General features: G+C 47.2%; 1 protein-coding gene across 5 annotated transcripts in view; it reads right to left on the bottom strand.

The window, feature by feature from the left end:
* Positions 1-14,759, bottom strand: part of mid2 (midline 2) — a 176,486-nt gene that overhangs the window by 78,724 nt on the left and 83,003 nt on the right. For all 5 annotated transcript variants that reach the window (XM_056440108.1, XM_056440110.1, XM_056440111.1 and 2 more), the window contains one exon: positions 651-1,528. In XM_056440108.1, the coding sequence (XP_056296083.1) occupies positions 651-1,472 (822 nt within the window). In that variant the 5' untranslated portion in view covers positions 1,473-1,528. The remainder of the gene's footprint in view (positions 1-650; positions 1,529-14,759) is intronic.

Raw genomic sequence — 14,759 nt, 5'->3', positions numbered from 1 at the left:
TTGTGCTGAAGGTTTTTAGGCCAGCTGATGAGACTGGCTGCTTTAGATCTTTAGTGGTGGAATTAGCTCCAGTTAGTGCCTCGCTCTTTTGTTTTCCCCCTGATTCAGCAGTCCTGGACTTTACGCAGAGCCTCTGAAAGCACACAGTGGCCACAGGGAATGCCAGCTCATCGACTATTATAATGACGGCCTTACTATTGCTTTCCGTCTCTCTCGACCCTATCCCGATTGTCTGTCTCTCTCTTTCTGTTTCCCCATCGGTCTTTCTGTCCTTCTTGCTAAACAAAGGCTGGTGTGAATGTGTATGATGCGACTGTGGTAGTGCTGAACGTTCATAGTAAACAGAAATGCACAGAATCAGCATCCCCAAGGTAGGAATGAATTAACAATGCTGCTGCAAACTGCAAACACAGATATCATACTCAATGTTGCAGGCTATAAATGAAAACAACTCTCTGTGAATGGCAATAAGCTCCCGAGCTCGACAGTAAATCACAAGTCCTTTTCAATCAAATCTTGTTCCAGATGGTGACTTACCTTGTTTCTGTGACACACAAGTCAAACAACACATCACAGGAGCAGAACAAAGGCATTGTTGCTGATAGGACATTATCGCATGCTTTGTCAACAGAAGAGGCCAAAGGACTCACCTTGAGCTTATCGAAGCGCTCAGTGAGCGACGACACCTGGTGCTCCCGGTGGCGCCCCACCAGCTTGCAGAGGGCACAAATGAGCTGGTCATCCACCAAGCAGTACATGTTGACCTTCTCATTCTCGTGCTCCAGGCAGGTCAGGCCGCGGATGTGAGTGTCCGGCAACGGCTCCACCAGGCGGTGGCTGGTGAACGGCTTCTTGTTCGGGTGTGTTGCGCGGAGGCAGCGGTCGCAGTACGACACCTCACACGTGACGCACGTCTTGACGGCCTCGCGCGGCGGGTCCTGCTCACAGAACTGGCAGCTGATGCGTGGCTCCATCTTAGCAACAACAGCTGGGCTGTGGATTGCGTTGGTGTGGTTGCCGTGCGGGTGGGAGTGGCTGGAAGTGGCCGGGCTGCCGCGGGCGCTGCTTCCACTTGTGCCACTACTACTACCACCACCACCACCGCCGCCAATGGTTCCAGCTATTGTCCCGCTAATGGTGGCGGTGTAGGGCCGCTGCGGCTGCAGGCGCCGGCTCTCAGTGGGGGAGTTGGGGCCGCTCAGGGAGGCCTTTTGAAAGCGGTCAATGATGTTCTGCAGCGTCACATTGCGCTTAAGGCCCTCCAGGCCGCGGTGATTCAGCGTGATGACGTAACGACAGGTGGGGCACTGAAAGGCCGATATGGACTTGAGGGTCTTGCTGGTGGAGCAGTGAGACACCAGGATGCGGTGGGCACAGTTGAAGCACAGGCTGTGGGCGCAGGGCAAGAGCAGAGGGTCTTCAAACAACTCCAGGCAGATCGGGCAGGTCAGCTCAGACTCCAGTGTTTCCATCTTCAGTTGAACCAATCTAGAGGTGACATCAAAGCCCCCAGAAGCTGGCAGGTCACCTGCATTAAGAAGAAAGAAACAAGTATGAGAAATTACTGATACACGTCACGTCGTCACTTAATTACAGGAAGAACTTAAACTTTACCGCACTTTCGTTCCCTGTCTTTTTTTTAATTGAATGCAACAGAGGAAAGTGGAGGGACCTCAAAAGTGTTCCCATTTACCCATTTCTGATTTTAACTGAACCAGTCATGAGATACTGGCTTCAGGGAAGAAAGACTGGCTTGTGCAGATTCAGCAGAAACATCACGAACACACACTTTATTTTACTATTTTGTATCAGCCACCCAGCTTGCAGAACAGTGATCTGGGCTCCCATGTTGCAGCCGTGAACACATGACGCCTCCTTGCAGAGCTGCATCAGAAGAAGAGGAACGACTTCATCAAGGAGGGTACGGGTTAACTAAATAGTCGGGAAGAAGGACAAATAAAGGGAGCAAAGAGAATAGTAGAGGAAGAGAGAGAGATGCTAAGCAGAGAAGGACTCGTAACCTTACATTTTTAAACTTTATATTCTTTCTCGCACATTTCTCCCGGTCATGCCTGACTGTCTATATTTCTGGCATCCACTGTAAGATTGACTTATAAAGCAATAAACACTCAAAGGACATTTAAACCTTTAAAGCATGATCCCAACAACAATTTCCAGTGGGCAGTGAAACGGGGCTGAGCTATCCTTCAAATCTCTGCACCTCGTAGGCTACATATCAAGCTGTCACCCCTGGGTGGCCTTAAAAGCACTGAAATGAAAAATGACCAATAACCCCCACACTCACTGATTCAGTTGTTTCGCTCGTTATCCTTTTAAGTAAACAGTGCAGGCACCGTGAAACGACAGTGATAGTAGTTAAACTGTACAACCCCAGATGGCTGACAGTTCCATGAGTTGAGGTTTGCTCCTGAAGGACTGCCCTCGTCGCCCTCTGCATCGGGCATGCAGGATTCATCGGTGACTGGGTTTTACTGGTTATGGCTGATCAAAAAGTTCACCTTCAGGACTTGGTTTACACTTCTGTGAGTGACCTCTGAGGTTTAGATCATCGTGTACATGACTATGGTCAGACACAAATACAAGCCGTAACTCACGGGGGAAACACTATCAAGAAAAGGGCCGCAGATACAAATGACACTAACATTTTTTAGATAGTCCAAAGACACAATTTCAAAGTAAGGAAGTGAAGTGATGAGTAAGCACAATGTGTGTCCACAGTGGTGCTTATCAGGAGGGTTATCCTGTTACCATTGATTCAGCTTCCTGGTTTTCGTACGCTGATAACTCAAAATCAAGCAACTTTAAAACACATGCACAGTCTGCATTTTTTGTTTTTGTTTGCAACATCCCGCTATTTTGTCCTGGCTGGCAAGATTTTTTTAAATCTCCAAAGATTAAAATGCTGAAAAGAAATGAGCATTTAGAACTAGGGTTGGGTACCGAAACCCGGTGCCAATATGGTACCGGTTCCAATACAACCGGTATTACCCGGACCGAAACGCAACGCACATTTCGGTGCTTCTTTCCGGTGCCTGAGCCGATTGAAATTGAAAAAAACTATTGTTCTCTGGTGACTCCGCCCTGTCAGCAGGTTGCGATAGCCTATCATATTTAAGTTTGACAGCGGAGGCGTGATCCGTGTGTGACTGCGTGAGCCCGTGTGGAGCACACCAGCGTCAGGCTGGACGCGATGGGGAGACCGTCACCGGTCCCCCTGAACACGTGGAGACCGATTATGACGAGCAGCCTGAACTCAGATTAGTACCGTAACGTTGATTGCAAGTCTTGTATTCATAAAAGTAGCCCAAGAAATAAATTAGCCATTATAACCATGCTTAAGCTAGCTCGGAGCTAGCGTTAGCTCGTAGCTAGCGCTAGCTACGAGCTACGAGCGTGACAGTCTGCTAGCAGATGTGTTGATGTACAGCGATCCCGGCTGTATACCCGGTGTTACCGGGAATATAATGACGGAGGAATAAAGACCGTGGGGCATCACTTTGTTTCAGTGGAACTCTTGCTGTCAGAAGCAAAACTTTACTTGTCACGTGTCATCTTCAGTACCTCTGATTGGTTGTTCGCTTTGTCCATCAACACAGTGACAGGATTAACCCTCAGGCATGAGAATCCCTCACCTTTCGGCGAAATTCGCCGTTTTGAAACCAAAATAGGTGACTTACGTGAATCGTGTAGATCCGAAGAGTTTTTGTTTTGGGGTAGGGGGGGGGGGGTCAATTGGCCGGCCGGCGTTTATGAGATTGGAGTGGGACACGGAGAAAATGTGAAGTGTTGCTCTTCGCAATAAAACATCTTTGATGGGACGTGTCGCGTCTCGGCCAATCAGCGTCAAGATGTCTTCAGCGTTTGGTGGTTTAGGTTAGCTTGAATGTTAGTCCGCTACATCTGCTGCTGTCACGCTGCACGGTGTAGCGATACTAACAAAGTACCCGTACGTTAAAAACGATGTGATTTTGCATATTTTTAGTTTCGATACTTCATTAAAAGAGCGATCAGAGCGCACGCGCTGCTCCGCTCCGTTTAATGCTGTCGCGCAGCACTCACAGCGAGTGGCGCGCGCATCGGTGAGCACATTCTCACTAGCACCCCTCCCCCCCCCCATTCTTTTAAATTCACTCTTTCATATGACAAAGAAAAGCAGCAAATCCTTCTGTGAAAAAGCAAAACAATTTAATATTTGGCAATTTTCCTTGAAAAACAACTGAAACAATTGGTCAATTAAATATATATTTGCCAAATAAATGTTCTGTTGATTGACTAATCGATTAATTTCCTAATCGTTGAAGCCTTACTGAAAACATTTAAGGTGCATTTTGCAGCTAAAATATGTGGTCTATATGACCGTAAGCGGTGTGGCCCTGTCCTCTTATTGACTGTATTGACTCATATTAAAAGGTCTCTGGCGTTAGCTCTGCTGCCCACAGCTCCATCATAATGACCCTATTGTGCCGTGACACTTTGCTAACTTGGTAGAGTGAATTCTGATGCATAGAGAACTACACAACTTTCCATAATCGCTGAGACCAGCAAAGTACGAGCTGCACACATGTCCAGAAACCGAGCTCAAAGGCTCAAACTCATTTGCACTAACACAAGTCTCCTCCCTTCTGCGGCAGCAGAAAGAAGGCGTGGCCCGGAACGGCACTCAGCGGAGGAAAGCAGTTATGAGGATGCAGCGGCTTCTTCACAAAGTTCATTATCTGCAAAGGAAACAAATAACTTCTCACATCCAATCATGCAGATATTATACAGATGGAAGCATAGTGTGTGTGTGTGTGTGTGTGTGTGTGAGGCTGTATATGATTTTACATTTGAGGTATTTGTCTACGAGAAGCTGCATGCACATGTGCACATAATGTCCTTATCCAAGATTCGCCGTGGCGGCTGTTCATCAGATGCTTTCTGTGGTTGTTTCCGCACAGACCGCCTGTCGACGTAATCAACGAGTATATCACTTTTATACAATCTATAGCCTTTTTTTGGTGGATACTTTGCTTCTAACTGAGAACACATTGCAGTTAATTCAGTAAGACAAACCGGTAATACACATTTTTTATTATTTTAACAAGAAGAATCCGTCAAATCAAATGAATAAATGATGTTAACATTTTCTAAGTGAGTGCAATCAATAATTATTCCACCAAGAATGAAGTTCTCTGTCCCTGAGAGCAGCGTCAGGCTGAAAACAGGTCAGCTCTATGCGACTGCTGGGTCAGTGGAATATGTCAACAACAGGAAACAAGGCCCACATTCATTAAGACTCTCAGGACACACACCCATTCAAGGTCATCAGGTCATCGCACCATGTGAGGGTGACTCTGTAATCAGATCAAACTAATGCAATAAAGAACAACATCTTTTCATCACAGCACCATAAACGGTTGCCAAGTTGGAAATTAAAGTTAATTAATAGTTTTGTTTTTGTCCCCCCACTTATTCCCAAGACTGAGAAGAGGAGGTGACACAATTCAATCATTTTCTAAAAACCTTTCCTTTCTGTTCACAAGTATGAGACAAATAAAACAAAGGAAGTCACACAAATCCCACGATTCCCGTCTTACTTACAGAAATAAACCGTATATCATCTCAGTGAATGTGCTGTGGGATTGTGTAACTGCCGAGGCAGCAGAAACACAACAAGAAAACAATCAGCTGGATAGATGGAGACCGCAATGGAATACCAGACCTCAATTATGAAGCTTGCCTCATCAAGAGAGATGAGCGCATGACCCTGATCCTGGATCTGTAGACTGCATCCGCCTCCCTTTATTCCCGAGGACAGAGCCTAACAGGGACGCTTACGTTGACGTTAATGTGACTGTGTTTAACGAAGCTTGGTGTTATAATTAACACCAAGCTTTAACACACCATCACCAGGCCCATTAAACTTTAGCTGTGTCACTCTGGGGACACAATGCCGGCTGAACCCCTTGGGGACTGAAACGACAGCTACATAGTGAAGGGGATTCATCTGCTGACGGCTCACACACACAAAATGAATACACACATACACACACACACACAGAGCCAGCACGGCACATTTACAAGCACAAACACTCTCTGTTTCGTTGTTCCTCTTCATCTGCCATTCTTGTTGAGATGAAGTGTCCCATCTGGAAGGACAACAGCTTGAGAAAAAACACACATGCGCACACACACACACTCACATTAGAGGCATACGCACAGGTGCCCACGAACTAAAACGCGTACGCACACACACACACACACGCACGCGCACACACACGTGCCCATGAACCAAAGCACACAGACATAAAGCTGCGAGGCACTCTCTCTGATCTATTGTTGTGCTGATTCATGTAGATTCTTTGGTCTCATTCAGAGGTTTTCTTTTTGCAAACAGATGAAAAACAACAACTCAACATTAGTCTGTCTGAAGAGGCAGTGCTACATAAATAATTGTCTTTCGTGCCCACAAAACAGACTGTGAATTCTAATTGGCTTATGCGTCATACTTTAGACATCCTTTGACCAGGTGCATGTCCACATCCACACACAGAAAGCCCTTTCAGCCGATGACGTGGACACAATGCAGCGGCCGGATGGAGGTTTGTCTCACACAATGCGCTATTTTGAATCGTCTAAATCCCAATGTGTTTGCTTTGCCAAGAGGGACTTGTATGAGCTTAAAGCAGCACGGCTAACAATCATGGACCCGATGCGTGTTCAGGTCTGAAGCACGATGGCAGCCACCTTGCTGCTGTGGAGGGCAACATGCTAAAGGGTCATTAAGGGTGCTGACCAACTGCTGCACAATGCAAGGACCCGATGTGACTGCATGACTATCTAGTGGGTGTGTATCAGAAGTGTTTTTATGCTTCAATTAGATCCAATAAGCAGCAGTAATGAATTCCTCTCACAGCTTATGAGACATGACCTTGGAGAATGCACCAAAATAGAAAACATTGATGTCACGGTTTGTATCATTTCGTAATCTTGCAAACATCGACATAATGACAGAGCCAGTTCATTTTAAACTAGTCACACTGTCCTCCTGGGTGTCGACTGTCTACTTGCATGTGTTTGAATTAACTTTGTTGACACATGCATCAGTCGAGAAAAAAATGTATGTGTGGAAAAAAGATGATTATCTTTGTATAAACAATCCAGTTGTAAAAACTGAATTGCTCCCCCCTGAATTGCAGAGGCAACAGGGTTTTTCCTGGGTCAAAATGGGTCTTCGGTGCTCCCAAAAACACGGTCTGTGTTGCCATGTCCCCGTAATTAGCAGAAATCTATGTATATTTTTTTCCTCCTTTTTTCCCCCCCATAAATAATGGAGGCTATGCTTGAGGAAATCATTTTGCTTCCACTTTAGATTAAAATAGATAGGCTAATAGATTGACAATAGTCCAGATGTATTCGTGCACGTCGGGCTGTTGAGTGAGTGATCAGCAGCTGGCCGCTCGGTCCATTCGCCTCACAGTTGCGTATTGATCAGACAAGAAGACACGCTTATCAACTCCAGTGTCTCCCCTACCATTATAACAGGTGGAAATCTCCACCCGTCACCCTGTAATTTTCGTCTACCTCCCCCCCCCCCGTCAACAATTCTTGGCTCGCGCGACAGACCTTGATCGACATATTGAGCACCCCTGCATTAAAACATTAAAGAATAAGAATATACACTTTTATTAATCCCCAAGGGGAAATTAGTTCTCTGCATTTAACCCATCCTTTTATGCAGTGGGCGAAGCAACTGGGGTTCAGTGCCTTGCGCAAGGAACTTGCAACTAATGGGGAACCCTTGCAGGCCCCTCTTACCCCACTGAGCTAAAGCCGCCCAAAAGAGCCGAGAGTTTATTTCAGCGTGAGAAATACGATGTGTGGCGGGAGTGCGTGAGTTAAAACCGAAATGCGTGAGTCTCACGCTCAATGCGTGACACTTGAGAGCCCTGCATTTATACACAGGGGGGCACATAACTTGCTCACCAGTGCGCGCGCCAGCATCGGAGCTCTGCCGCGCGAGCCGAGAGAAGAGTTGTTGACGGGGGGGGGTGCAAGTGACTTTTTTTCGTCCCGATGTGCGCGCACACGCCGGCATCCGAGCTCTGCGGCGCACGAGACGGAGATCGGAGTTGTGTTAACGCCACACGTAGAGACAGAATGACATGCTGCTGTAGAGACGACCAACAACAGACGGATTGGAAGCTCATTCTGCGCATGCGTTAAATGCGTTAAAAAAACAAAACTAGTTAAACCTGTAATTGAATTAACGCGTTATTTTTCACAGCACTAATATATATATATATATATATATGGTTCTTTGAAATAAGTTTTTTTGAGAAATCATAGGTAGGGCACTGATCTAAATAAACTAAACTAAACTAAACTAAGGGGTTAAAAGGGCCCCATTTGTGAATCCCACAGAACCAAACCCACCCCGGGATGGGGTGTAGGAGTAATCACACAGGTGATTCTCGCCAAACCGTCCCACCCCGTCGGGGAGGTCGGCGATTCATAATCAGACTCGCCTATGAATCGCTCCTCCCGTGTAGGCGGTTCTGAACCGCCTATCGCCCACCGCTCCTGTGAGATTCACAAATCCCTGCTGCTTTGCTGGAAATCACTTCTACTTATAGACTCTGGTCCGGTGCTCCGTGACGTCACTAGCGACGTCACAGCACAGAACCAAAGTGGCTTACATGTCATGTGACTGTTTCCATGGTGACGGACAAGGCCACGGAGATCGAAGGCACTGACAAGTGACTTCCACCAGGAAACCTGTTTATATGTATGTATGTACATGTTGTGTATGTATATAAGTACTTATGCGTGTACATACTACTGTTTATATCTGTCAGGGGACACAACATGTAACTATCTAATCTTTCATGGAACAATGTAATTCTCAGGCAGGTTACTGATGCCACAATGGTGCTAAAACGCTAGCTCGCGATTAGCATCCGCTAGCTAAACGGCGCCATCCTTTCATAACTTTACAGATGTGTGTTTGAGGTGAAACCCCCTTGGCTTTGAAACACACACACACACACACACACAGCCCATTATATATATATATATACATACACATATATACATACATACACACATATATATTATATATATATAATCTGAGTTCAGGCTGCTTTTGTTGAATGATCGGCTCTCCGAGCCGATCCGCCCTTCTGTGAACCCCACCCCACCCCGGGATGAGGTGTAGGAGAATCACACAAGGTGACTCCCACCAAACTGCCCCCCCCCCGCTCCTTCTGTGGGATCCACAAGTCAATCCCACCACCGCCTGACGTGAGTCTGCCAGGATCCCCCCCATCCAAGGGATGCAGCTGAGTGTAGGAGAGTCACCCGAGGTGACTCAGCGAAACGCCACAAGACTTAAGGAGTTCACTCCCCTGGGACGAGGGGACCACCCCCCCACTCCTCCTGAGGGCGTCACATCACGGTGCTGCTCTGCTGGAAATCACTGCTATATATACTAACTCTGCTCCGTGACGTCACGACTACGAGCGACGTCACGGCATCAAAGCGCAGGCAATGTTTCCATGGTGACTCAGTGACGTCATGGAGAATGTCTTGTCCGCCAGCTAAACGGCGCGAGCCTTCATGAACCGTTTTCTCTTTAACTCCGACACACTTCTATCAACACACAGCACCCCAAAGCGAGCGGACGTAACTTTAATACCTTCACTCTCTACAGCTGTTTCTCCCCGGCTCAAATCTTCGTGCTACGCGAGCTTACTGAAGCGTCATCGTTCATATGTTTTACACCAAGAAACAACTTTTCAGTGGGCGAGGGTTGTTTATGTGTTATTAGTTGTTATGCTAGGCTAGGCAAACAGCTCCTTCTGTCGCTTCATACTGACTGTACCGATGTCAGTGTTCTCCGTGTCTCACTTCAAGCTCATAAACGCCGACCAGTTGACCCCCCCCCCCCCCAAAAACAAAAACTCTTCGGATAGATAGATAAATTTGTCAGAGCAAGTAAAAAAAGAATAACACAAAACACAAAATATGAAAATGGTTAGGGTGGCAAGAGGTGAACTGTAGGTGAACTCTCTCTGGCAACAGGATGGGAGAGTGAATATGACACCAAGCCTCTTCAGGCGTCACCTGCACCTGTCTACACCAGCAGCACTGGCGACAACCGACTGGTAGAATAACTCCAGCAATCTTGAGGAATTTCAGGAAAAGAGTCGACTCATCCCCTTCTTGTACACAGCGTTGATGTTGGCCTTCCAGTTCAGTCGGCTGTCGATGGAGACGCCCAGGTACTTGTACTCCTCCACCATGTCCACGTCCACCCCAGGACACTCAGAGGTGTAGGAGCTGTCGCCTTCCTCCTGAAGTCCACCACCATCTCTCTGGTCTTGGCCACGTTCAGCCGCAGGTGGTTCTCATCGCCCACTTTACAAAGTCACTCACCACTGCCCTGTACTCCTCCTCCCGTCCATCCCTAATACACCGACCACTGCAGAATCATCAGAGTACTTCTGCAGATGGCATGACTCCGTGTTGTACTGGAAGTCACTGGTGTACAGGGTGAAGAGGAAGGAGACAGAACAGTTCCCCTGGGGCTCAACATCACTGACCACCGTTCCAGACAGCACACGGCCCATTCTGACAAACTGTGGTCTGCCTGTGAGGTAGTCAGTGATCCAGGAGATGGTGGGCGTCCACACGGCCACTGCAGCTTCTCACTCAGCAGCAGTGGCTGGATGGTGTTAAATGCACTGGAGAAGTCAAAGAAAGTGACTCACAGAGACATCGGTTCCATCCAGGTGCGACTGAGCTCACAGCAGGTAGATGATGGCGTCGCCCACTCCCACATGAGGCTGGTAAGCAAATTGCAGAGGGTCCAACGATGATTTCACCTGCGGCGGAGGTGGGCCAAGACCAGCCTCTCCAGCACCTTCATCACATGGGAGGTGAGGCGACCGTCGGTAGTCGTTGAGGCCAGATGGTGCTGACTTCTTTGGGACAGGGACCAGGCACGACGTCTTCCACAGCATCGCCACTTCCCCCTGGTTCAAGCTGAGGTTGAAGAGGCGCTGCAGGACACCAGACAGCTGGGTGGCGCAGGTCTTTAGGACCCTGGGGCTGATGCCATCAGGACCTTCAGCTCTGCGCTGGTGTAGTTTCTCCAGCTGTCTTCTCACCTGGTCAGTCGTCACAGAGAGAGGGGGAGGTGGAGGAGCCCATTGTTATTGAGGGCTCGGTGGATGTGCAGCTCAGCAGGGGACAGAGGGGAGGAGGTGTTTGGGAGGTGTGATGTGTGGAGGAGACGGGGAGGGCTGTGAACTGAACCTATTGAAAAACAGTTCAGCTCGTTGGCCCTCTCCAGGGAGCCCCTGGCTGTCTCCTCCCACCTTGAAGCCAGTTATCTGCTTCATGCCAGACCACACCTCCCTTGTGTTGTTCAGCTGGAGTTTGGCCTCCAGCTTCCTCCTGTAGGAGTCCTTGCCCTCCCTGAGCTTCACCTTCAGGTTGCGCTGGGCTTTCCTCAGCTCATCCTGTCTCCAGACCTGAAAGCAGCTTTCTTCATGTTAAGAAGCGCTTCAGGTCCCTGGTGATCCAGGGCTTGTTGTTGGGAAGCAACGCACAGTACATGATGGAATGGTGGTGTATTAAAAGAACTTGATGTATTCCGTGATACAGTCGGTCATACTGTTGATGTCCTCCCCGTGCGGTCCACACAGCACATCCCAGTCCGTTGACTCGAAGCAGTCCTGTAGAGCGTCGTTAGCCTCCATAGACCACCTCCTCACAGTCCTGGTGGTCACCGGCAGCCTCTTCACCAGAGGAACATACCTGGTGTCAGCCGGACCAGGTCATGATCAGACCTGCCGAGGGGGGGAAGGGCAGTGGCGCTGTATGCGTCCTTAGTATTAGCATACAGCAAGTCCAGAGTTTTATTGTTCCTAGTTGGGCAGTCTATGTATTGATGGAAGGTTGGCAGAGCTTTTTCCAATGTGGTGTGGTTAAAGTCACCAGTGATAGCCATGAATGCTCCAGGCTGATGATTCAGCAGAGCAGACACAGTGGAGTGGATGGTGTCCACAGCTTCCTCAGCGTCAGCTGATGGCGGCACGTACACGACAACCACAATGGCGGACGTGAACTCTCTCGGCAAATAGTACGGGCGCATCCCCACGGCCAACAGTTCAATGTTCGGGCTACAGAAGCGCTCCTTCACGCACACATGGTCCGGATGGCACCACCGTTCATTCACATAAACAGCGATCCCCCCTCTTCTTACCGCTCTGTGTAGCGTCTCTGTCAGCCCGAACAGTCCTGAAGCCGGGCAAAGCGCGCTGTGATCCGGCTAGTCCGCGTGCAGCCACGTCTCAGTGAAACACAAGAGACTGCTCTCACGGAAGACCCTCTCGGTCATTACCAGCGCGCCGAGCTCATCCGTCTTATTCGCCAAAGACCTCACGTTCCCGTTATGATCGACGGTACGAGGGTTTGTATCTCCTCGTTTAGCCCTCCGCTTGACACCCGCTCTGCAGCCGCGAGCCCTTCTCCGTAGCTCCAGCGGGATCACAGGTCTTTCTCCAGGCAGAAGCTTCGGCCTGCACAGCGCGATCAGCTGAGCACGCGAGTAAACGACGGTCCCCGTCATTGTTATGCTGCGGCTCTCCGATACTCACGACAAAGTGAACAAAAGCCACAGTAGAAGTATCGAAAAAAGTAGTTATGGTCCAGTGTCCGACCGTAACTAAGACAAACGTGAAAGAAAAGAAGAAGAAAAAGAGAGGAAAAGTGCAAAAAAAAAAGACAATAAAATAAAAGCAAAACGCCACTACTGAAACAAGCAGCCGTTGGCACAGCGCTTCCTCCCAATGATTCACGTGGATGACCTATTTTGATTTCAAAACGGTGAATTTCACCAAATGGTGACAAGTTTGCAGGTATGACATTAATAGCTGGTCACTGTCTGTGATATGCTGGTCTAACTTGTTTGTTTAAGACAAGAATTACGGCGCCAGTCATGGAAAACCCGCTACTGCCCCTACTGGCGAACACAAGTATCGCCCTGCAGCTACTTCAGGTGAAAGCAGGATAAGGAGGTGAAATAAGGATGATGGGGGCAAGGTACTAACACACTACAATACAATAACAATTCTAATAACAATATTTGCCCATAAAATATCCAGGGTGCCACCTATGTATATATGTTCTTATGTGTGTGCATATATATGTATGAATGTATATATATATATATATGAATGTATATATAAATATATACTTATATGTGTGTGTATATATGTATGTATGTACATCTATGTATATATGTTTACCATTTTAATTCCCTTTTACACAGAGTCAGGCCTGTACACCAAGTCCATTGTTCCTGCGAAGACTCGCAGCAGAAGACGCTACGCCAGGTTCACGAACTCTGTACCGGACTCTGGCAACAGGAATTCAGCCAGGAAACCACATGGGGACCCCACTGGACCACTGCCCCACTGCCAAGGGGGACTTGGGACCACTAAGGACCAGTGGAGGGCTGAACAGGAGCCGGAGCGAGCTGCATACAATTCATTATACAATACAGCAAAAAAAGTAATAAGAAAGTCGTAACAAAGCCATAGAATAGTTGGGAGAAAAAGTGATAAAAAAGTTAGAGTATATATGTAAAAAAAAAAGAACAAATATAGTACATCCTAAAAAGTCATAGAAAAGCTTTAGTAAAGTTCACCATATAAAGGCATCAACAAGTCATCATAAATTAATTAATAGAAAAGTAATAGTTTAGTAAGTCAAAGAAATCAGAAAAAAGAGTATCTCATTTAGTCAGAAAATAAATTATAGTTTAAGTTTGAATTTAAAATGTTTGCTTTCAATATTCAATGACATCAAACACACCACAGAGATGTTGTCTCAGTTTGTATAACATTCATTTTGCCGCATATCTAGAGAAGAGGAAGAGGGAGAATAACACCACCTTTATTAACAAGCGACACAACAGAGAGTTACATGTATAATACACAACAATATCCTTAAAACCAATGTAAAGACTGAGAACCTGTGACCCACGAGAAGAGGAGGCGGCGCCTCTATTTCTGTATTTCCCCTTTTCTTTTGGGACAAAGCTGAAGCCTCTTCAGTCGTCGTGCACCTGCAACCGTCTACACCAGGGGTCCTCAAACTCTTTCCTGGGAGGGCCACATAACTTTTCCCTTCTCTGATTGGGGCCGGGGTCAGTTTGTAACAGAAAAAGTGTGACGATCGCAGGGGTGCCTAAATGTAAACATTTATTGTTTTCCAGAAAGCCACACATAACCAAATATTAATAACCCTTTCCGGGATCTTCACACGTTCTATTTGACAGCGGCTAGTCTCGGATTTGCGTGGCCAGACTGAAAAATAATAATAATGCGTCTCTGGTATTCTTCAGGGGGCCGGGCCAAATGTGCAGGTGGGCCGTATCCGGCCCGCGGGCCTTAGTTTGGGGACCACTGGTCTACACAATGAACACAAACCTTGGTTTATGGAAGGAAATGAAATTGTTTCAGTTTGCACTTATGAATGTTTTTTTAAATTTCAATTAATTTTGTAATTACTTAATAAAGTAATCATTTTAATACAATTACGTTTATATGACTGTTTTTAGGAAACACTAAGGTACCTACTTCTGTGACAATGGGATTGGGCATCTGCCCATATATAAATATATCAATATATGAATATTCATAGTTTTCCCACAGTTGAAGATGGACACTGCTCTGCATCAATTTGAT

Source organism: Pseudoliparis swirei, chromosome 19, assembly GCF_029220125.1.
Source record: "Pseudoliparis swirei isolate HS2019 ecotype Mariana Trench chromosome 19, NWPU_hadal_v1, whole genome shotgun sequence".
Classification (NCBI taxonomy): Eukaryota; Metazoa; Chordata; class Actinopteri; order Perciformes; family Liparidae; genus Pseudoliparis; species Pseudoliparis swirei.
Note: the sequence above shows the minus strand (reverse complement) of the source record. Positions and strands in the feature narration are given on the sequence as shown.